The 25,829-nt window shown below is 28.4% G+C and overlaps 2 protein-coding genes across 7 annotated transcripts in view; both read right to left on the reverse strand.

The window, feature by feature from the left end:
- On the reverse strand, nt 1-25,753 carry LOC100570989. 5 transcript variants are annotated; one of them, XM_029485858.1, is made up of 9 exons: nt 25,203-25,753; nt 24,310-24,459; nt 23,124-23,213; nt 18,246-18,391; nt 14,468-14,694; nt 14,160-14,392; nt 13,721-14,080; nt 6,335-12,278; nt 1-1,279 (listed from the first exon to the last, which is right to left on the reverse strand). In XM_029485858.1, exons 3-9 carry the CDS (start codon nt 23,205-23,207, stop codon nt 105-107), a joined length of 8,169 nt encoding a protein of 2,722 aa, XP_029341718.1. In that variant the 5' UTR covers nt 23,208-23,213; nt 24,310-24,459; nt 25,203-25,753; the 3' UTR covers nt 1-104. The 5 variants fall into 5 exon arrangements, with proteins under 5 accessions (XP_029341718.1, XP_016660912.1, XP_016660913.1 ...); XM_016805423.2 differs by having other exon boundaries at nt 24,297-24,459; XM_016805424.2 differs by having other exon boundaries at nt 24,293-24,459.
- The window catches only part of LOC100159991 (legumain), a 521,349-nt gene that overhangs the window by 173,308 nt on the left and 322,212 nt on the right, over nt 1-25,829 (reverse strand). The window lies entirely within an intron of this gene.

Below are 25,829 nucleotides of genomic sequence, written 5' to 3' on the forward strand. Positions count from 1 at the left end.
CAGATTTTCTGATTTTTGAGCTAGATAATCCTCCAGCATTAGTAATGGTAACTTAAGTAGAATTTAATAAATAACTTATTGGAATACTTAATATCTGAAATTAATCAAGTAGTTTTTCTAGAAACTCTCCTAAGGGACGCTCGTGTTGATGTTAGCTTATAAGGTGGAATATCTAGCTGTGGAGATTTGCTTGATACTTGCTGATTATTCTTGACATTATTGTTTTTTAGACGACTCGATATTCTTCTATTGTTACATTCTTTTTTTTCAACTATTGGCTTTTGTTCAGGTGTCTGGGTCTTAATATTATTCAGTTTAGGGAATTCAGATTTTTCTTCATTTTCTTCTGACGTGCGACCTCTATACATTCGTTTTATTACTTGGGATTCAATAAATCCATCTTCTTCAACATTTTTGCGTTTACTTTTGCGAAAGTTATAATGTGGTGTGCCACTGCTAATTGTTGAAGTACTGTCTTCAGACATACATGTTTCTGAATCCATGGCAGTAGTATTTGATGGTGATTCTGGACATGAATCAATTTGTTCAATTGAATCTAAAACAGTCTTAATGCCATTTATAAACGGTTTTGTCTCGCTATCATTAGAGTCTTGATTCATTTCATTATACAAAGCTTGTTTTAAAAATGATACTTTAGTTTTGTTTTTCTTACATGCAACAGTTGTCAGTTCCCCCCCAGCTGGAATAACTGTAGTTGTGGTTGTGTGAGACAAAACTGATTTACGCCTAGCTTGTAAAGGACTAGTATCATTTGACTTTGACGTAGATGCTTGTAATAGGCAGAGTGTTGGACTTGTAGATTTGTCTAAATCATTTAATATGGCCACTTCAGGAAATAGTTCGTTTGTGCTTGGTTTATCAACACCAAGACCATCACTATCTTCATACAAATCATACTCTTTAGGGGTTTCAACATTATTGTCAAAATGTTTACATTGTTCAAATACAAATACTTTCAAATCTTTAAAAGTTTTAATTTTGGTATGTTGAAATGACTCCTGCAATCGTTTTAAATTTTCACCCTCCAGCATTTTTTCAGTTCCGGGTAACATTATTTTAGATAAACAATTAATCCAATTTTGTGCTGATTTGTCATTTTTTAAACGGAGCGTCAATGATCCAATTTTTGTATGAGTATTGTTGGCAGACTGATTATCTAACATATTATACACGGTATTACTTAATGTATTTTCATTTTCATTTTCTGATTCACACTCCATTTTAACAGCTTTTAGTGAAAATTCATCTTTTTGTTTATCTGAGAACAGAATAAATACAAAATTGAGTTCATCAAAAACAATTTAGTTACTATAGTTGGTAAAAAAAGTATTGATTTTTTAATAACAAGAAGGAAACAGAGATGTCATTATTGGATTAATAGTATTTTTATCCAAATACATCAATGAGGACCCTAACCATATAAATAAAACATACCTATAAATAATTTTGTATATGATAATATGTGCCCAATAAAAAAAATACAACCAGTTATTCAGTCCCGGATACTATTGAATTATACATGTTATTGATCTATAACTGACTATAGACTATTGTGACTATATTATATCCACTATTAAATTTAATAGAAAAGCTCAAATTATATAATAGATAGTTCTATAAATATCTTAAAATATATTGGATACAAGAATATCCTTCGATTTAAATCAAGTGTGTTATAAATGTTTAAGTGAAAATAGTTTCTGTTTGAAATTTAAATGGACCATAAAAAACTACCTATCCAATAATAAATTTAATTTTAAATTATACTATTATATTACTTTCAAATATCAACGTCAATAAATGATAATAATATAGTAAATTAAAAAAAAATTGACGGTTTCGTCATAACTAATAATATTCAATTTGTACGATTCCTCCTCAAGTTTCGCGCGGGGTTCATGTATAGTATAGTATATAGGTACCGCGGAGTGTATTAAAATACAACGTTATAATATATTATTATCATTAAGTCAGTTCGTTGAGCTAACGCCCGAATGGTCGAAACTCGAAATTATAGATGGACGATGCGTGGTTCAATCTTCAATGATAATACAGAATAAACACGCGCCGCTGTATACCTAATTTAAATTCGAAGTTTCGAGAAAAAAAATTAGCATGTTAGCGATTTATGATGGATTATGATTGCTTCGAAGAAGATGCAATTGAATTTTAAGAATTAATGTTAAATATATGTAAATTTTCACGATTTGAATCATTTCTATTTAATATTTCATTTATACTTATCGTACGATTCACACACAAGTTGAAAATACTAAAAAAATATACACTGTGTTGACCTACATAATATTCGTTTCTGCAACTGCAGAAAACATTGTCCAGTATCATGTCTAAAAATTGCTTCATTTAAATTTCAACTAAAAAATACACGATAAAACTGTCAATACCGATTATTCCGTTCTCAGGACTTGTTTAAACATTCAAAAGTAGTTTTAAACTGAATTAAAAAAAAATATATTCGAACATAATAGTATATTATTTAATGTAAATAAATAAATAATTTTTTCAAAACACTATATGTAAAAAAAATCTAATGTTAAAACAATATTGTCGGTTAACCAAAATCTGCAAAGCTATAATAATATAGTGTAATACTGTAATATCGTTTTTAAAACTCTCAAATGATGTGACCAATTAAAAAATATTTTTATTTCGACTGACACGAGCGTTGTAACGGTATACCATGTGTATATTCTAATACAGTCATTACATTTTTCGTTTTAATTAAAAGCAAGGAATATCCGAATATATGTATACAACGTCGAGATTGGTGAAGTTAATAGGTTTTTTTTTACAAATCGACCGTAGGTATATTGAGTTCCAAAGGAGAAATCGTTTTACATACATCATAGTGCATACGGACGAATTAAAAACAAAACCGGTAAAAAAAAACAAGGGTTGAAGAATTATATCCATATTTATATCGAATTATATCCGAATTAATTCGATATGGTGGATAATATATTCAGATGTTTATATTTATGCGTGTAGAAAAAATGACTAATAATAGTTTGACGTCGAGCAAATAATGATCTTCAAAGAAAATATAGACCATTGTCTACAAGACACAAAATATTTCTATTTATTTAACGACGACGGTTAAGATAGACTTTTTTGTTTTATGTTTTTCTATAGACACTATTTTTCGTGCAGAGAGAGTGCTCCCATGAGCATATATCCAATCGTTTATAAAATATAAAATATGACTAGGTAGGTATATAAGACAATTTATAAAACTTTGATAAAACGAGAAGAAATTAAAACGTTTTATCCTCAGACCCGTCGCGGTCCATCGATTAAATGCGATGATATTTAAAAAAAAAGATAATATGTAACCTGCACATATAACCCTACGTCGCTACTCTATACTCTCATATCAACAGTAAAAAAAAGTATCATAATCAGAAGATGAGAGTATAATAAGAACGGTAAACGCGTAGGTAACTAAATATATTACATGTTGAAGTTTTTGAAAAAAAAATGTGTTTATATTATTTACAAAATATCATATTCGTTGAACCCGCCGAGCGTAAATAGCAGAAATGGTGGACATGAGTGCAGTCCAAGGTACGGTGTAGGTCAAATTTTTGAGTCACGCGAGGTTAGGTTTCTAATTTCAATAATCTCAAATCTCAAATTTCAAATTGTTTTAAAATTGTATGAAAATAAAAAAAGTGGGTAAGTGGATGTCGCTCTGTTGTACAATAGGTTAAAGTGGGTCACTGTATACTGCTGTACTTTCGGTGGTGGATGATTTCCTTTTCCTTTCGGTCCTCAGAATTTTACTGTATTCGATTTGAATGCAACGATTGCATTCGATAAAAAACGATTCTGAGCGGACGAGCGAATCTTTTTTATTTCATCTTATTCGTTTCTATGGTGATAAACAAAGCGTTATAAGAATAGCTTAAGAATGATTTATATAAATAGGTTATTTATAATTAGGAAATATCATAAAAATGAAAAAAAAAAATAACTCAAAAGTCGCTCAAATGTTTTGAAAATGTTACCGTGTTTAGGTAAGACCAATAGGTAAAAGTAAACAACCCAAATTTCAAGTTTTTACGAATGTTTTTAACCGAATTACAATAAAAAAACTCCTAAAATTAAAATGTCTATAAATAGCTCAAAAATGACGAAAATTTTCTGAACTTAAAACCGTAAGGAACAAAATCCAAAATACAACAAAAAATGTCTCTTAGTCATTTTTCATTTGAAGCAATATTTCTGGTAGAAAACGTCGTCCGTAATTATTTAATATTATAAAATCGTGAAATCGTACGTTTTTTCTCCTATAACCGCTTTTATTTCGAGTACCGTTTCGAAAACCGACCTCTCTAAAGTACCAGCTCAAGATATCATTACCTTTCGGAAAAGATGCTACACTTGATACTTTTGATCAAGTTTAGGGGGGGAAAAAGTGATTACAGAATAAAAAAGAAATAAACATCATTGTAAAACGAATACATTCCTTGCTCCCCTCAGAATCTAAAATTAGAATGTTGGCTATTATTATATACTATTGTCTACTTATATTAATGGCAATAAATGAAATGATAATATATAAGTTAAAATAAATTATTTTACATTTTGTAATTTTGCAATTTTTTTATAACAAAATTATCATAAAAAATATTCAAATAAAACATAAAAACATGAAAATTATAAATTTATTTAGTAGTTATTGTTATGTACTCGTACATAGAATTAAAAATAACTGATTTTACAATGTGTTTTTTTGGGGGGACAGCAAGAATGTACCAATTTTCAACTTCAGGCTCTTTTTAAAAAGGAAAATATATCTAGTTGGTGCATAAAAATTGAAAATTATTTTAGTTTTCAAAAACATTGGGAAGAACAAAAAAAAAAATTAAGGTAAAATGGGAATTTTTACACAACCCAATTTTTGTATTTTGACCCCATATTGATTTTATTTTTTTGGTGTAATTCTAAAACTAAAGCCTAACGCCCTAACCTAATCTTAGATACTTTCATTTTTCATAACATTTTAATATTTCCCATAATATTTTGAGATATTTAGAGCCATGAAATGTATGTATCTCATGTATTTATTTAAAAGTTTTTATTTCAATTATTATCAATAATAAATGTGGTATCATAATAAATAATTTTTCACTTGATCAGAAAACTTGAAAATGTAATACAAGGCTCTACATAAGTTGTTCAGTGTAATTAAAAAAAAAAAGTTGAGCGAAATTCACAATATTTTTTTATGATTGTTTGAAGAATTTTGAAGAAATTCTAAAAAAATGCATACATTTTAAAATTATTTTTCAATACAAAATTCGTAAAAAATTTTTCTTTTCATAGCTAACATTTGAAAATTTAGTAAAAGATTCCTTATAAGTTTATCTACCATAAACAAAAAAAAAAGTTTACAAGTTAAAGTAATTTCAATATTTTTTTTTTTTTAATTATTAAATTAGTTTATTCAAGCATCGACACCACTAATAATTGTTTATCCTATGCAATGATTTATCATTGAATTAATATTTAACACATCCATTACAATGACATACTCAATATCTACGGTACAACAGAGCGGTACCCACTTATCTTCCTAATTACTATCTTTATTAATTTATTAGTAAAAGAAAATTTCTAAACTAGAATAGTATTATTTGTTCTGTTTCAATGTACATTTTAAAATTACTTAAATGAAATTAATTTATATACAGTACTGAAATTGCTTATTTTAAGAATATAAGCTACAGAACTTAAGAGGACGTTACACAGACATTACATTTTTTGTCTCTATCTTACAAGTGCGTAACATACCAAGTAGAACACGTTAAGCATTCTGTTGGTTTAAAAACTAGAGTGAATTGACCTCTTATACAATTTAAAGCTAAAATTATTATCGAGGACATCTCTTACAATTTTTTTATTAAATTTTATTTTTAAAGCGAGTTATGACTATTTTAAAATGTACTAACAATTTACAATTTAAATATTCTTATAACTCACTTTAAAATTAAAATATAATAAAAAACCTGAGATGCCCTATATAATCATACATTTCAATTTTATAAGAGGTCATTCACTCTTGTTTTTATACTAACGGAGCAAAACGTGATCTACTAAGCATAGAATTTGGTATGTTACAGACTATAAGATGGAGACAACAATTAATGTCCGTGTAATTTCCCATTAAGCCACATTACAATTTAAAATAGAAGTATGTTTTGAATTTATACTAATCCATATTTTTTTTTTCATACTGACTATAAATAATTGACAGTTTAAAGAAACAATAATAAAAACTGTTACTTACAAGAATTTGATGTTTGAGTGACGGTTGAAATTATTTCAGCAGCTGAAGCAGCAGCAACATTGTCTAACACTATATTTGATTTGTTTCCTTCTACTTTTTTAGGACTCGCAAGTTCTAAAATATTAGATCTTGCCTCAATGGTAGTATCACATGTGTCGTGTTCTTGCTTAACTATTGTACCATCCTCACACCTCACAACATGCCCATCATTTACATTATTACATACTTTATTGTCGCTCAAACAACTAACCAAAGTTTGATTAACATTTGTATTCTCCAATTTGTTTTCATCTGAATTAGATGTATTTTGTTGGCTATTTGTATTAGTAATAATGGTCAAGTTTTCATTAGTTTCTTCTTCTTCATGAGTGTCAAATGATGGAAACTCAATATCTTCATAAGATGACTCATTTTTAAGAGCTGTACTTAATTTTTCATGTTTATCAACAAATTGATTCATATTAGAGATATTTATCTGTTCTTGGTTCATGTTTGTATTTTGTCCATTATCACAATAGTCTTTATGAATACATTCTGAGATATTATTTTGAGCTTCGGTCAATAATTCATTATTATCAGTTGGTTCTGATTTCGGTGTACATGGTAGAGTATGTATGACACTAAATGTACTTTGAGATGCTTGATTTTTTTTCATAACTGGAAATGACAATTGTTTTTCATTATTATCAAGTACTTGAGCTTTTTCCATTGACTCCAAAAGAATATCAGGTTTATTTATTTTATGATCAAAGTTTTGTAAAGTATTATGTAAAATTTCACTTCCTAAACTTGTATTTGCAATTTGTAAATCATCAGCTGATAAAGCTGATAAGATAGTTGATTCACTAATGTTCTGTCCTAATATATTAGAAGCCATTTTAACATCATTTGAGCAAGAATCCTTAGCGGTAATTTGATGAAAAACTACAGGTCCTGGTCCAGTTACTGGACAATGCAACCTGTACATTTTTTGATTATTCCCTGCTGCGACAAGAAGTCTAACATTTGCTGCATTACCATCAGGTATAGATAAAAAAGATCCAGATGTACCACTTACAACAATTTGGGTAGATTGAGAAACTTTAGACTTCATTTCAGCCTCAATATTAATTTTTTTAATAACATCATTAACATTAATTAATGCATTTTCAATTAAAGGTGTTTCTGAAATCACTGTAGATTGTTCATCTGAATTTCGGGATGGAGAGTTGATAATATGTGAAAAATGACTAACAGCATTAGAACTATCCTCACTGTCAATAGCTTGCATATCAGACGTAGGACTCATTTCCATACCAGATGATGAGCAAGATGTTTGTTGAGAGCATGTTTTTAAATTTAATTGATTCGTTTTTTTTCGTTTGGCATTCAGGCTTGGATTTGTTGGTGGATTGGTTCTACGTCTAGGTGCTGGTTTATTTTTCAACTCGGGCGAATTACGTAGTTGTTCAGCATATTTATCGAGTATTGCATATATTCGCTGAGTTGTCTGTTCATCTTCTTGTAATTTAGGCAAAGGTTTTTGCAAAACTGGAACTTTTACAGCTGAAGTTGATGGAGAACTTGCTGGTGTCTTAATAACAGGTTTTACTTTATTTGCAATCTGCTGTTTAGCACACTGTGAATCAACTGGATTCACAGACACATTGTTGTTATTAGGTGATGTTAAAGGGGGTGTGGGAGTAACACTTCGCACTGAAATTATAGTTGGTTGTATGGTAACTAGTTCTTTATCTTCGCTAGCCAAATCATTTACATTTGACAATGTTTGATTCAAAAATGAAAATGAACAACGATCTCGTTCACTGTTTATATTTGATTTTTTATTCAAAGGAAATAATGTTTGATTACTATCAGTATTAAGTAAGTCAACATTTTCTGTAGGAGAAGGAATTTGTATTATTTCATGATTTATTTGTGGTAACATACTGGCTGTACTCATTTCATTCATCAATGAAGTTTTCCGTACTTCTTCTAAAACTGATTCGAACTCCCTTACTTGTTCCATCATCAAAGTGCTAACATTAGTTTCTGGAAGATTTGGTTTAATAGTACTTATCGATATTTTATTATTTGAAGACTCTATAGTAGTTTTGACAATATTTGCCACACTTGCAGGTAAAATTCTTTCTATTGAGGATGTCTGTACTTCTGTACTTTGTTTACCCTGACGAAAACTATTTTGTTGCCAAGTAGGATGTTTCCGTAACACTGTTTGAATTATTGATGGGGACATCTTAAGTTGTCTTTGTAGTTGTGTTACACCTTGTAAAGGTTTATCTATATTACTATTAGTAGATTTAGAGTCATTTAGTATAGGAATTGAATATATTAAATTAGAACTAGATGATGCTATTGATGAATTTATACAACTAGTTGTAAATGTAGTTGAAACTTTTGAAATAGGCATACTAGAGAGTCCTTTTTTAATTTCAATGTTGGTAGTAAGAATTTGATGAGTAGATGATGAGGCTGAAACTTGTGGGATATTGTTCGCAGAAGTGACGGCTTTACATGTCATTATAACATTGTTTTTGTTGTTTCCAATCGCCATAACATTACTAGATTTTGACATATTAACAGTATGCTGAAGCTTATTTTCTACTACTTTTGGTGGAATACAATTCATATTAGAGCTAATTGTGTCAACATCATGATTAGTCTGTACACCTTTTGAAGACGAATACACTCGCGGCGTTGGTATATTGGTCCGATTAACAATTGGCCCAAGATTTGAAGAGAGATTACTTGCCGCACTATTTGAACACAGAGATGAAGTGTCATTAATAACAGTTGAATTCGGAAATTTAGTTTTACCGAAAACTTGTTGAAATCTTGGTAACATCGATCCTGTAATTGTGATATTTGGAGAGGCATTTGGGGAAAGTTTTGGCTTTTCCAAACATTCTTTAGACTGTCGATTTTGAATTTTCACATTATTTGAAGTATTATTTCTGGGTGAGATAACCGATTTGTTAGGCTCTATATGACTAACATTATCGTCTTGAACTGCATATAATGTTCCTTTCTCAAATACAAACATATCAGACATATTAGCTTGTTTAAGAGCTCTGGTTTTACTTTCGTAAGTTCTCATATTACCTCGTCCCCTAGTTGATGATTTAGAACTTAAATCATTTTCTTGGCTGATATGCGATACACCTTCTGAAGAATTTTGAAAAACAGCAAGATTTGATGTACTGTTTTTATCTGTACTTTGAATAAGACGTTGCGATTCTGTACTACTGGTAACAAATTTAATTGCTTCTGACGTAGCAGTAAATGTTTGGCTTATGAGTTTTAGATTGTCAATTTTCTTTTGTTCATCAGATCTATTTGTTTGAGAAGTATGACTTAAATCATTCAACTGCATTCTTTGATTATGTGGGGATGTGTAAACTGAATTATGTACATTGGACTTAATAACCTGACTTTGAGTTGAAGCAATCATCAATGATATAACTGAAGCATTAGGATGAGAAACTTCATTAGGTAGCCGTAAACCAACACAGGTTTGAGTCTGTATACTTGAAACTGGATTTATCATAGGATTGTTTGATTTTAAATTATCAAATGAATTTTCCTTCATAAATGAAGTATTTACAATTGAGCAATTGTTTATTCTACTATTTGCGGAATTCATTATTTGATCATTTAATAAAGACATTTTAGTTGAAGTCGAATTATCTGTGATGTTGGAACCTACTTGTGTTGCTTGATCGTTTGGGGACATAATACTTTGTATACCATCAGATTGTTGGTTGTTAAAATTGACTTGCAAGCCGACTGATGTTTGAATTGGAGAATTTTGTTGAATTTTTGAGTCAAAGTTTGATTTATTTGTGTTCATTGCTAGTGGTATATTTGTAGAACGATTACTGTTGGTTGATATAGAAGAAATTGATGCTGGCAATGATAGATCAATAAATCGGTCTCGTGTTTTAACACAATAAGTAGATGGCTTTTTGGTAGTATAAGTCATTTGCCCAGTAGTTTGAGTAACATGACTTGGATTTATAACATCAGATGTTCGAACTATCACATTCGAGGATAAATGTACAGCACTTTCAATATTAGATTGTAGTCGCTCTCCAGAATTTTGTAGTTGAATATCATTCCAATGTTGATGATCCAAGTTAATTTGATTTTGATTCAACAACACATCCTGTGTTCCAATTGGTTTATTTGAATCTTGCTGAACAGTATTGTGAACATTTGTAATTGAATCAGTAGTAATCCTTTGATTGCTTACAGATACACTACCAGTGAAACTACACTCCCCTTGATGAATTCCAACATTTTGAACAGAGTTCATGCTATTATTTAACGAATTAGATTGATACACAGAAACAAAATCATCCAACGAATGAGTGTTAGTTTGATTTTCACTGGGTTTTTTTTCTAATTCGTTATTAGAATGATGATTTGAAACTCTTTCTGTTTGCGTTTGTGATACATTTGTTAGAGTATTTGATGTTGTTTGAATTTGTACTACATTAACAATGCGATCTGTATTTGATGGTACCATAAAAGCGAATGAATTTAATTGAGGTATTCGTTTTGATAACATATTTAAATGTTCTTTACTGGAATGTGGAAGTTCATAATTAGTAGAGTAGCTTTTGGTTTGGTCACGATTACATGGTTTTCTTATTGAATTGATTTTATTGTTTTCAAGTGCTTCATTTATTAATAAACCATTTTTAATAGATTTTCCTTTTTTTCTGAGAGACCATGAATAGTCAAAGTCTTTGTGTTGATTTTTGCTGACAGTCCTTTTTTCTCGTGTTAATTTAAACTGAGGTTTAAATTTTACAGGTAATCCATCATTTTTTACAGTTCCTATGAGGGTTTCTCCTAAAACAGAATCAACAGAATCATCTTCAATTTCATCATTAGAATTTGTATCTTTGTATTGAGCTTGAGCTTCATCATTTAACAAGGAACCAACAGTTGAATCATCAGTCTCATCAATACTTATACTTTTATTGTATCTTAAGCTTCGGCGCAAACCAACTCTAGGTTTTGTTTGAGTAATAATGGGTTTTGGTTTATTTTTAGGACTTACCTTGCGCCGTTTTTGAGAACCAGCCTTTCGTTTACGTAAGCCAATTTTTCGTTTACGAGAACAACCTTTGGATGGTTTATTCGTACTATAACTTACAATTTCTCCTGATGAAGCAATTGATGCTATTGACTCTTCATAATCACTAAAATCACTGCTAAAATAACCTTTATCGTTCGTTAATTGTTTCATATTTATTTCTGTCCACTTGTTATATTCATCAATATCAATGTCAAGATATGTTAAATCAGAACGTTTAAGTGTATTTCGCTTTAACACTACATCTAAATTTTCTAAATATTGTTGACATATAATTTTCATTCTTGGCCATTCAAGGTTCCAATTGAATGTCCCATAACGAGGGTACTTGATAATTGAAATAAGGTCTTCTTGCATGACTGGCGTTAATGGATCATTCAATTCACTAAGGTCAGAATGGATCTTGGAATAATTTTTTTCAGAAGCATCAAGAATAGATTTTGGGTTTTTATCAGACTTAGAGACTTTTGATTTACGTTTACGACCAGGTTTAAGTTTTGAAGTAGATCCCTTTTTGGATTTGCCACAGGAATATTCAGGAACATTATTTAGATCTATTGGAGTCAGCTTACCACTTTTGACAGCTAAACTTTCTACTCTCATCATTAGATCACTGGAAGGCATTAAAGAATATGCCGTTAATACACATTCTCGGCATATGCTTAAAATATCTTCAAGTAGATTAGCCAATTTCAAATACCCTTGAACTAACTTTTTTAATGATTCAAATGATCCATCTCCATCACTCAATTGTTTGCATTTTTCTTTTTCATTTATATTAGTAGATAACGCTTTGATATATATTTCTATATACAACGTACGAGGCAATTTAGAACCAAACTGTAAAAAAAAAGAACTATAGTTAAAAAAACATAATGAAGTGTTATAAATTCAAGTATCTATGGGTTCTAAAATAAATTATATCCAACAATGGTTTTAATTAAAAATTCGATTCATATTCAAAGGACAACATATTTCTAGTTGAGATAAATAATATAGTCAAAATAAAGAAATAAAATATCTAAAAACGCGAAACTAAAAAAAAAAATAATAACGGTGGAATGACAATGTATATTATTCCAAAGCAGGAGTTGCCAATTTAAACAGTGTAATTTTGAAATTCAAAGAAGTGTTGTTGTTGTGGTTTAAAGATTTTCAAAAATGATTTAATTTAATACAATGTCAATAATTATCAAATACATACTTAATTGTATAAAAATAATGTATTATAATATTAACTAAGAAGAAAATGTAAGTTTAATAATTTATAATTCTGACTAATATGACAATTTAAGTTCATATTGTCTGATGAATAATATGTTTGTAGCAATAAATCAACAGCCTATTTGATATTTATATAATTACTACAGTTGTTCATACAAAATGTTTGTAAAATATAAACCCTAAATTATTTGTTAGAACTTAAAATACTAAATAACTTTTTACCTAGTAGTAATGATTTACAAATTATATTAAAATTAAGTAAAAACAGTATTTAAATTTGAAAAAAATCATTAAAAATATAATCACCTAAATGTAAACTTGAGTCTTACAACTCAAAATTATACTGTCTATTAAAAGCAATACAGAGTATTTGGGAAGAACTTATTAGTTGCGTTCACATTCATAATATATTTCAAATTACAAGTGAACAAATAACTCACATATTATATTAAATAGAACATGAACACAAATAAAATTCATATTGCATTGAAATTTTATTTAGATGGTGGAAGCAACAAATTTATATTAATCATTATTATACAATATTTAAATTTATTTTTAATGTTTATAGTTTTAAATCAATGTGTTACGAACTATGTATTCAATGTACTCATTTGGTATTTATTTTATGCATGTTAAGACTTAGGTATGGTAAATAATTTATAGTAGAAAATAGAAATGCATTATATTTTTAAAATTAATATAGCTTTATAGATTAATAACTATAAAATAGGGAACAAATTTGGCTAAATTATAAATAAATAACCAACATACCGTACAGAAATATTTTTAAATTATTTTATACCATAATAATAGTATGTCTGTTTCATATCTTAGCTTTGATTTTAATAAATTTGATACGCTACTTCATTAAGTGATTATATTGGATATATATTAAGATATTATATATTATAGATCATTTTATTATAATAAATAATCTAATATTAAATTGTAATATGATACAATATTTAATTATTACATAAGGAAAATAATATATATTAGACTGAAGTATTTAAAGTAAAAAAATTAATTTATTAGTTTTAAATATTTTTACTTACTTCACTATAAAGAACATCGCAAAGCAGATATAAATGATTAGCTGATGGTGCAACATTAACAAATGTACGAATTATACTTTTTATATAGTCGTAACTTATATTATCAGGTTGCAAATCAGTTTCCATCATTGTTATCACTATTAGACTCCACTTCTTTATAAGGTCAGCAATATTTTCAAAAATATTAGAATTTTTCAATGAATTTACAACCATGATGCAAGCAGCCATCTCACAAACAAGTACCATATTTTTACAAATCCTTGGTCTGATTTCTTTTTGCATATTTGTAAGTTTCTGAATCTTTTTACAATAATTTTCCATAAGGATCTTACCATCATTTTCAGGAGAATATTTCATTAACTAAAATAAACATTTGAATTTAACTGTTAAGTAAATACTACAAGTTAACTTATAATTACAATATATTAAGAAAACCTACATGACCAATAAGTTCCTTTTTATTATTTGTCCTTTCAAGGCATGCATAATAAATATCTCTAATGAATTCATAATCATATTCTTCAAACTGATATTTGGATTTTAATTTCGAGTTTTGCAAATCCATTACCAATGATGATAGTTTAAGTGCTTTATCTTCACATTTTCCCTCACAAAGAATTTTTAAGCGCTCAGAAAACACACAACCATTTTCAAACTGGATAAATTTTGAAACTAAAATAAATAAACATTTAAAAAAATTATATTAGTTATTATTTTTTTTCTAACTGTACTATTTCAATAAATTACCTTCTTTGTGAGATGGATTTCCACAAAGTAATTTTAAAAAATTACGATGACCCCATGGATTTTTCATTAAAGATAACAAGCATTGACAATAATTTGTTGCTTCTGGTTGTATTGGATCTAATTTTCTTAAACCTTTCATAATTTGTCTCAGAGCTTTAGATATGGCCTTATTTACTTTTGTTGAAATTTTTTCCCAGCGGAAATCCAAAAATATTGTGGCAGATGCCCTAGAAAATAAAAAATAAAAAATAATAGAATTTAACATAATGTATTCAAACTATACACAGTAAACCTCCATATTGTACAATTTCAAGAGATTCCTTTATGAGAAAACATACTGTGTTAAACATTATAATATATTAGCAGACTTGGACAAGATAAAATATAATTAAACATAATAGTAGAACTTCTTAATAGAAAACGTATTTATTAATAAAAATTTGAAATCTAAAATTTGAAGAAGCGATCAAGTTTTATTTACAAACTAAAAAAAAATAGTATAATTTTTTTTTTCATATTAAGAATTTTTATTGTATAGTTTAAGGTTTTTACCAGATATTTGAGCATTTTAGGAACATAATTATTAGTACACATATTCAAGTGTTTTTTAGTACATGGACTTATACATGATAATTATTTACCATCAATTTTACATGACACATATTATAATCCACCATATTTAGGTGTTAGATTTTAAAGACATCAAATAAAAAAATGCAAATACGTTTGGAGCGGACTTGAATTGAACTACTATGTGAATAATACAACAATTAAATGGAAAACAACTATGCACACAAGAACCAAAGTATAAAGCATGGTGTTATGCCTAATAACATTTTTTAGTAGTAGAATAATAATTACTATCAAAGCAAAAGTATTGTAACTTTTTTTATTTAATTGATTATCATTAAAAAAAATATTGAAAAATTCTAATTTATTTTGTATTTTTAAATTTAAAATATAGGTACAATTTACACAACTTGATAATAAAAATTACCTAGATGCAAGATTACAAGATACAGTTTATCTTTGATACATAGATAAATGTACCAGAAATTCTGTCTCTCTCTGAATAATAATATTTAACAGTTAATTATTCTTATTTTAAATAATTTTATAATCAATTCAATATTTGGTAATCTATACTACATAACTTGCTTACAAATTTTTATTTATTTTTAATAAAATAATGTAGAATATGTGTTGGACAATATATAATAGAAATAATAATCCATGGCAATTTTATTTAACACAAGTACCAACTATAAATTATAATGAACTAAATATTGCTCTCAGAAAATGTTTATTCGATTCAAGACAAGGACAGTTTACACACCTACATTATACTTAATACATACCTATTAAAATCTAGAAAAATATTACTATCTCATACTTATGAATAATTGTTATTAAGTCCATATATATATTCTTAAATACCAACGTAAAATATGATGTTTAAATGATATAGTAAAATGTTTGAAACAATCGTAACTGAGCACTTGAAAGAATATTAACAATTCGCTTTGAAAATCTCCCAATTTTGTTGATCACAGATGTTAATACTCCAAGCAACCAGTATTTATACTGTTTGTAATATGTTTTTAATGCTATTGAAGTTTCTCTGTTAGTAAGAATTTGGAGGAATAAAATGTGTCTGGTTTTGTAAAATAAAAATGAATATGGAACCGAACCAATCTAAAAAGACCAACAACATTTTTAGAGGATTTTTAAAGCTATGTGAAGTCCACTAAAGTTTACGACTTGAAATATTATCACCTTAAAAAAAAAAAAGAAAAGATACCTAATATTTTACTTTATTTTAATAATATTAATAACTTAATGTGTACATACAGTTTAAGTTTTAATTTTTTTTCTCTATATCTATTAGGTGCCTACCGATTATTTAACCATGTTATAATTTATTAAATTACTATTTTCTTATCATTTAACTCACTTATTAAAATTATTAATATTAATATAATTATTTTTATTGTGTCTACTTTCTTTTTAACAATATGCTCAATATATTGTTCTTCTATTTTGGACTGTTTTGTAATAAAAATTAATAAAATATGTATTATTCATTTATTCAATCATTTTTCAAGTACCTAAGTGATAACTAACATAAAATGAATAAAATAGTTAAATAAAAATGAATCATTTATGTACCCTAACATATTAGAAATTGTACAATTGTTTAATATTTTGAATAGAGCCCAATTATTTTTAGAATGCATGACAATGATTTTTAATTTTTAGAAAACCTTATATTTCTAATGATATTTAATTATATTTATATTGGAGTTAATAAAACAGTAGATGGAATTCATTTTAGCTCATAAAATTGTTTAATATTATAGATATTACATAACAAGTACCTATAATATTTTTCGTTTGCCTAATATAATATAGCTGTTATTAATAAATCAATATTGATGCAGTTTGCTCATCCATATTGAGCTAGAAGGGCAGCATATTATTTTTATACTTTAATCATATCACGCTTATACAAGAGACAGGTCAAATAGCTGCCTATATATTTTTTATACTGTTGGGTCATAAGGGCCATATATAATAATAATTGTATTCTGTTTGGCTATAAGAGCAGTGCATATATTACTATTATTCTCTTTACACATTGGTGTTGCTGTGATTTATTTCTATATTTTGTACCAATAATTATTATTTGAATTGTGAATTGTACAGCAACTCAACTACTAGAAATTGTGTTACTATTTTTATATTAGTTTTCTTCGTAAACACACCTCTACACATAATATAACACAACATGTGCTATAATATAGCTCGACAGTATTTGACAGTAATCCCGACCACTGCTGTTCGAGCTACTAAATCACTACACACCCAGCTATACTCTGTTTCAAATGAGAACGCACCGGGCGGCGGACGAAAACCGGTCGAAACGCGCGCATGGCCTCCCCACTCCCGACAGTTTCAGCTGTCGTAGGTGGTGCCACCTTGTAATTATAATAATTATAATAATAATTGAACATTCTGTATGCCCGGCGGCGTCGAAAGTAGCCGATCATTGGCGACTAATCAGAAATTAATTACTAATTTTGTGGGAGGGGCTTGTGGTTCCGCCTCTGATAACGATGCGCGACCCGGTGCGTTCTCATTTGAAAAAGAGTATAGTCTTCCATATTTTTATGACCTAGGTGTTAGTGGGGCGCAAAACTAAGTCGGTGTCCAGGCGGGCATATTTCTACTGTTACTGGGCATTACAAACACAATGGTAGAAAAAATAATACTATACAATTTAAAAAATACTACATCTGAAATCATGAACAATTTTTTTTCAATAACAAAGATTAATTAATAAAAGGAATTTTTTTTTTCAATAACAAAAATTAATCAATAAAATAAAATAGGCTTTAAAATAGATCACTATGTAATGTTTATCATTGGCCCAACGTATGCATCATAAAATATAAAAATATTGATCACTTATTAATATTGATACTCTGGGAATTTATCTGTGTATACAGCATAAATGTATAATATAATGTATGTAAACAACACTTGGAACATACAAATTTAAATTTAAAGTTATTAAATGAAATAATTTTGCGTTATTATATAAATCCATTAATTAAAGTTATTCTAATATCTGCTTTGTAAGTGATATACAATATTAACAATGATTACACACTTGGTAAAATACAATTTTAGATTTAATATGTAACACACATACACACACCATATATTATATTATATAAATATCAAATAAAAACAAATATAAATTGTATTTTATTACCTGGTGGCTTGAAGCATAAAAATATGTAATTCAGAGGTGAAGGACTCAGCAAATATTAAAGTATTACTCTTCTCCCATGCGTTTAATAACTTTAGTGCTCTACTATCAAACTCCTTTTTTGTATCTTTATTTACTGACTCAAACATCTAATTAACAAAAAAATATTAAATTAATAATACAACTATCAACTACTAGGATAATAAGTGAATTTGTTAGCTATTCACAACCACATTACCAGTATTAAAAACGTTAAAATTGCATTTCTTTTAATTTCTATACTAAGATCTAGGGTCAAAGAGTACAAAAGTACATAATAAATTATAATTTTACTTGTTAATTACAGTTATGTTTTGTACATAGATATTTTTATAAAATATTTTTAGTATTAGTTAAATAAAAAATACAAATTTTTTTTTAATAATAAATAAATAAAATGTTTGAGCTTAAACAAAAAATTTAAATGTTCTCAACTACCTAAATTAAGTTATTTTTTTATTAACCCACCATCAAATTTATCCAATATGGATAAGTTAGGTTTTAAAATAGTATTATATAACCAATAAACTCTACCGCTCTAAGGCAGTTGATAATTACTTATGATTTCAGATAAGATTAGCACTAATATGCTATATGATGTAGTTTACCATATTTTGTTCATCAGATTTAACTTGTACTACCTATTACTTTCGATCATTTTTAGTCAATTGTTCATAAGTCATAACAAAGAATTTGTAACTAATTATTTATTTGGTAAAAATCTGAAAATATTTTTTTTATGATGGCAAATATGTATATGTTACGGGCAAAAGTCGAAATCGGACAAACCTCAGAAATGCCCGGGTAAAACACGAACTGCCCACAGTCCTTGAGCAAAATGTCATATTTCGGTTTTTAAGCGGGCAAACCTAGTTATGAGCAACCTCATTTGGGAAAAACCGTATGCTCACTTTTATCGTAATGGGAAAACCGTAGTGTCTTCTTTACGTTCGCTAATATTAAATACAAATACTGATTTTTATCTTTTAAATTTATTACAATTATAAATAACCCCACGTATTTTGTTAATTTATCGTTGTTATCGTATTTTATCAACTAGTTATATTAAAGGTACACAAAATACACCTCATCTAAATAGTACAATATTGTACTGTAGTTCGTATTTTTGTGAGCTTAAATGTACTATGTCTTTAGCAATGGCTAACGAAATGTGTGCGTCTGATTTTAAAACTAAATTTGAAAAAAAACTTAATGAAATCACAAAAAATTAATGTGGTGCTCTAATAAGTGATAGAAGATACGATGAACTCATAAAAGAGGTAGAATAAGCGAAGGTCAATTCAAAGAAAACCACAAGCGAATACAGGCAACTAAATAGATTTCACGTACTCATTATTGGTGAGTCTAAAAAGTTAATAGGTAGTTCTACCAAGTAAAATCAATGATATTAATTAATTTATATGAAAAAAATGGAATCATTGAGTGAAAATCAATTTCCACCTCTAACAGTCGAAACGACAGTGAAAATTCCAGTGCCTTGTGTTGATAGAGGAAAAGTCGATGCGAATAATGTGTTAGATGTTATATTAAGTATTACTAACGATGGATTCTATAAAATAGGAACCAAAAATGGAGTTTTGTCATCACTGTATGCCAGAAACCAAATATTTCAGTGCAAGGAACAATTAGTTAGTAGCAATGATGTACCAAATATCGAAATACCATTGAGGACTGCTAGTATTCAAAATTCATTAACTGGAGGACAGGGATTTATTTTTTTTTCTTGCAAAACTAAGTGCACTATGAGAAGATGCAAACGTAAACAACAAAATATTTTGTGTAGTTCTAAATGCCATGGGTCTAATATGTGTAGCAACAAATAAACAAAAATATTATGTTTTTATTATTATTTATGTGTATTCAATTATATTTTTACAATATTTTATGATTATTATTTATTTGTATTTAATATTAGTGAAGTTATTTAAGACGCTATTGTTATTTAAGGGGGCTGCAGCAGGTTTTGTCAAAAATAAAAACTAATGTAGATTTGACCAATCTAAACATTAATTTTGTTTGTTATAATGTTTTTCAATATATTTAAATTCCGTATCATAAAATAAACCTTAAGGAGGCTGGAGGGGGCTCCAGTCAATAAAAAAAATGACTTTTAGAACAATAAGCTAGACAAAACTGGAAGAATTTGGTTTGACAGATTTTAATACTGAAACGGATTATGATTAATCGATAAGTTTACTAGTGACCGATCGAGGCAATTTTGAATATTCCAATTATTGTTAGTGTCACAATGAATAGTATAAATACAAAAATATCATATTTTTTCAATATTTTTATTCTTGGATATCACAGCTGGAAAAAAAATATTCAAAATTGCCTTGATCATTCCCTGATTAACTTGTAGATCAATCATAATCCGTTTTCAAAATTTCTTCCAGTTTTGTCTATGTTATTGGTCTAAAAGTCACTTTTTTCACCTGCTACAACCCTCTTAAGACGCTATGGTTTTACCCAAATGAAGTTTAAAACATGTATTAATTTTTTTAATTCTTTATTCTAACATTTAAGAGTACCTAATATTATTATTTGTTTATTTTTATACGAGTTCCTACTTAATATCATAATATTTTTATTATTATTAAAGTATATTCAATTACATTTGTACAATAATATTTATTTTATGATTATTTGTATTTAATATTAGTGAACGTACATAAGACACTACGGTTTTGTCCTTACTATAAAAGTTGGTATAGAGTTTCGCCCAAATGAGGTTAATCATAACTAGGTTTGAGGCCAAAAGCCGAAATATGACATTTTGCCCAAGGATTGTGGGCAGTTCACGTTTTGCCCGATCTCGACTTTTGCCAGTAACATATACACCCAGGTATACATTGTCAGTACTACTATTGTTAATATTACTGTTAATATGATTTATATTATGTTTGTGTATTCGGATCGTAATGTAACCAAAATCACAATTTCAACCATATTATATAAGTTTATAGAATACTTCTAAAATCTAATTATGAATTGTGCTCATTTTTATTGTTTTGAGATGAGTCCAACAAGATACCACCCGCTACATTAATTATCTATAATTTTTTTTAATACAATTGTAGTAAAATGGTATATAACAGTGTTTCTCAACCTATGTTCTGTGGAAAGATTATAGATGGTACCACTGGAAAATCTCCCTTTATAAAAAAAAATGAAATGGACCATTTCATTTTTATTATTATTCATATTGAATGTTATTTGGTTTATTTGATATTAATAATAATACTAATAATATAAACAATAATAATTATTGTACATATTTCATTTTATTTTTATGAATTAAATGCTTATATCATCATATGAGTAGTTTGTAGTTCCTAATAAAATAAAATTTCATACTTGTAAAATAACGTACCAATAGTCCGCGACATGAAAAGTGGCCCCTGCCCGTCACAAACCTAGTGGCGGTTTCGCCTCAGTGGTTCACATTACGTGCGAGTACCCGGCACTGCGACCCCCCGCGCTGTATGCGGTTTAGGTTGAGAACCAATGGCTAACGGGTAGGGTAGCAGCAACGGGTCGCAGTACACAGGGGCTACTTTTCATGTCGCGGACTATATACATTTTTGATATGCAAAAAAGAATGTTATCTGGTTAAGTGGTACCTACATGAAAATGTTCAAACTGTGTACACTGATATAAAAAGGTTGAGAACCGCTTGTATATTATATGGATAGTATTATGTAGGTACAGTAGATATAGATTAAAAGGTAATGCATAAAAATCAACTTTATATAATGTATACCTACATAATTAAACTACTTAAAACTAAATTAAATTGAAGTTATTGAACCACCAATAACATAACATCGGGCATAAAATCTTAATCTATAATGGTGTTATAATTATCAACTAATAAATAATGTTACGTTAAGAAATTAGTATATTAGTAACAAAGCCTAAATGCCCAAGCAGAAATTTAATTACATTACATTTTTTATTATTTTATTGTAGTACAAATTTCTTTTGACATGTTAAATACAAACTACTATTTCTAATATTATTTCATGAAAAGTTAAAAGTAAACCGAATATAAAGTAAACAAATACATTTGTAAACTATATAATATACATATTATTTGACATACAGTTAGGCCAGGATAACAGTTTTTAATCTAACTGTAACAAATGAACAAAAATTATTTATTTAAAAAAAGTATTCTAGTTTATTGAATAAATTGAACTGAATAATTTATTTATGACATTTTATAAGATCCACTTAATTGAATGTTTATATATTGACAGTTTTAAGAAAATCAATTAGGCAATAAAACGAATACATAAATTACTGCTGCTCATTTTTAAACTCGAGTTTAAACTTATAATGTTGATGATATTTTGTCAAATTTATAAATAATAAATACTAGGTAATTTTTATTGTATTTTATTTGAATAGGTACCAATATAATGTATATTGTTTATTAAGAATCTTTGTGAAAAGCAATATTATAAATATTAAAGCCTAAAGGCAGGTTTCCTAAAAGGTAATCCCTACTTCCATGATTATGTTTACAACGAGGATAGCAATATTGTTGGTTGTATCTGAATGAACATTAATGTAAGTATACAGGTATACTGATTTGCAAAGCAAACAGTATTATAGATATCACACATTGCTCACTATTATGTCAGATAATAGGCAGATATGCTAGATGTTGAATTACAATATTACTTAAACAAATAATTGTTCAATATTTTATAAATTATTTTTAATTATAAGAGGACGCCATGCCGGCATAATTAGAGCGTCAATATTTTAAATATATTTAATGGCCTTATATTGGCATACTCGTGTAGTACTAACTTCAACTGCAGCAAAATAAGTTGATGACGGCATTTTGTTTCCTGGATACATGATACATTCAATTGATCTATGATCTTCAATCATCTGAATCTGTAAACAAAAAACACTATTAACCATTAAATAGTAATAAAGTAAATATTAATATAACAACTAATTAATAATACCTAACTGGTTAGGTTTATGTAGTACTTTTTAAAATATAAGTCCTTAAATATATTTAATTTTATGATAAGTACCTAGTTTAAAAAATTACAAAAATTATTTAAACGTAGTTAGAAGAAATGTTCAGGAAATTCTAGAAAACTACATATTTAAATGAACGAAATTTGAAAAATACTGTACAGTTTAATTTATCAATTAATAAAAAACCATATAAATAGGTACCTACATTTTTTGCACTCCTTATAGATCTAAAAGTATTCATTAATAAAAGAAAAAAAATTGTACTGTGAAAAACAAACCTATATTTTCTCACCTTAATCAGAATATAAGTTATTTATTAAAATCAGTACTTACTGATATCTACCTAAGTACCAAATTAAAAAAAGCAGGTAAGTGGATGTCGCTCTGCTGTACAGTAGATTACAAGTGGGTCATTGTTTAATGGTTGTATTAGACTTGAATTCAATGATATAATATCGTTGTATAAGAAAAACGATTCTGAGCGGAGACGGTTTGTCAGTCTGGATATTTTATATTTTGTTATTATTTATTTTATCATGTAAGTTGAATTAATATTAAAATATTATAATTTTTTATTCGTTTCTATGGTGATAAACAAAGCGTTAGAAATTAAAATCCCATTTTTAGCGTTTTTTCCCGCAGCATTAAATAACTATTGAGAAAATTGAAAAATGACCTCTCTAAAGTACCATCTTGATCCAATTTGCTAAAATATAAGGTACTAAATGTTGAAATCGAAATACTCCTTCTGGAAGCAATTTTGTATACAGGATATAAAATAAATAAATAAATAAACACAATTGTAAAAACAATAGCTTCCTCGCTTAGCTCAGAATCGAAAAAAATTGTGCATAAAAAAAATGAAAACTTAGTGTCTTAGCGACCAATAATTACTTACCTACCTACCTACCTATTTACCTACATATATGAATACAAAAAAATCATAACAACAAAGACATGTATAATGGGTTTAAAATATTAGTTACCTACTTAATGAGAGTACCTAAGTATAGATTTGATCAATGACATTGTAATCAAATATTTCTTAAGAGGATGTTGAACCCGCATATGTTTCTCAGTTGTAAGTCTCTCTACATGTGTAAGACGTCCACAACATAATATGTGTCCTTTAAGTAAATTCCTGAAGTAAATTCTGGTATAAAATATGATTATTATTAGTAATTAATTATTAGATAGGTAGGTACTATTATTAATATCATTCCATTTTTCTTTTAAATATCACTAGATAGGTAATCCTTATTGAAATTAAAACTCATTTTCATCATAGGTATCAAACACAATTAGGTACCTAATAGAAAAGTTTAAGTAAAATACTTGATTTACCTAAATGATTATTGAAATGTAAGCAAAAGTTTGAAAAGAAAATGATGAACATTTAACATGACATATAAGGTTACCTAACTATAATTGCCTATCTCAATATTGTATAAAATATACAATTATTGTAAATGAGAAGTACATTGTAATTTTAATTGAATATTACAGATAAAATATAAAATTTAATTGTTAAATTTGGCAAGCACCCACATACAAAGTCAAAGGTTGCAAATGTTATCTTCAAGAAAATAATAATGGAGTATTTAAAATTAATATTACGAGTAGTTAGATGAAAGCTCAGCGCCACAACACGAGAGTCGTCGTTGACTAACATTTGAAAATATGATACTTATCCAAAACAAAAAACGTTGGAGTCAAAGCTACAACCTCGGCTACAACCATTCAAGGCAGACAGAGATTATTGTTATACATTGACAATGCTCAACTACGGCATTCAACGAAACACCCAAAGCAGAAACGCGCTGTGCACCGACGACAATGCCAGTGAGAGCTGGATACTTTAAAGTGACGGGCGGTGACAAGCATCGTTGGACTTACCGTGCGACCGAATCAACGGCGAGGTGACATGTCAGACGACACGATGATAAAGGTAGCTGTCTATAATACGTCTGTCTGTCGCCGCGCTACTACAACAGGTGCAGCGGCGATTATGGCGGTGGCGGCGCGGGCGGCTACGACATTTTCGGCGAAACGGTAATGCGCGCGCGATCCACGGTAGCCGTGCGTAAAGCTACTCCTCTCGATGCTCAGCGGAAGCGAGAGACGACGTATCGAAATAATAATAATAATAGTTTTACGGGACCTGACACTAGGTACACCGTACACGAAACGTTATAAATGACGGACACCCGAGGGACCGTGTGTGTGGTGTCCGGTTGAAAACGAACGGTTGTCGTTAGCTATCATTACCGCGACACGATATTTTTATTAGTACTAGAACGTCGTCGGACGTCGCAAAGCATTAAAAACGAAATGGTCGAAAACAAAAACCCAATGCGCGATTGAAGATAACGTCTTGTGCGCGCACGGTGTGTGTGTGCGTATGTGTGTTTGTGTGTTTGTGTGTATGCGCGCGCCGCGCGCGTGTGCGTATTTGTGTGCGCGCGTGAGTGCGCGTGTGTGTATAATAATATAATAGCAAATAATAATAATAATAATATATAA

Source organism: Acyrthosiphon pisum, chromosome X, assembly GCF_005508785.2.
Source record: "Acyrthosiphon pisum isolate AL4f chromosome X, pea_aphid_22Mar2018_4r6ur, whole genome shotgun sequence".
In the NCBI taxonomy this organism is placed as follows: Eukaryota; Metazoa; Arthropoda; class Insecta; order Hemiptera; family Aphididae; genus Acyrthosiphon; species Acyrthosiphon pisum.

Bases quoted from the DNA above. Each gene is read 5' to 3' on its own strand.
- LOC100570989 (XM_003245315.4), bottom strand. From the start codon at position 23,207: ATGATTGAAGATCATAGATCAATTGAATGTATCATGTATCCAGGAAAC. The intron at 14,081-14,159 runs GTAGGTTTTCTT...TGTTTATTTTAG, and splicing joins AAAAGGAACTTATTGGTCAT to TTAATGAAATATTCTCCTGA. The intron at 12,279-13,720 runs GTAAGTAAAAAT...TTTTTTTTACAG, and splicing joins GCGATGTTCTTTATAGTGAA to TTTGGTTCTAAATTGCCTCG.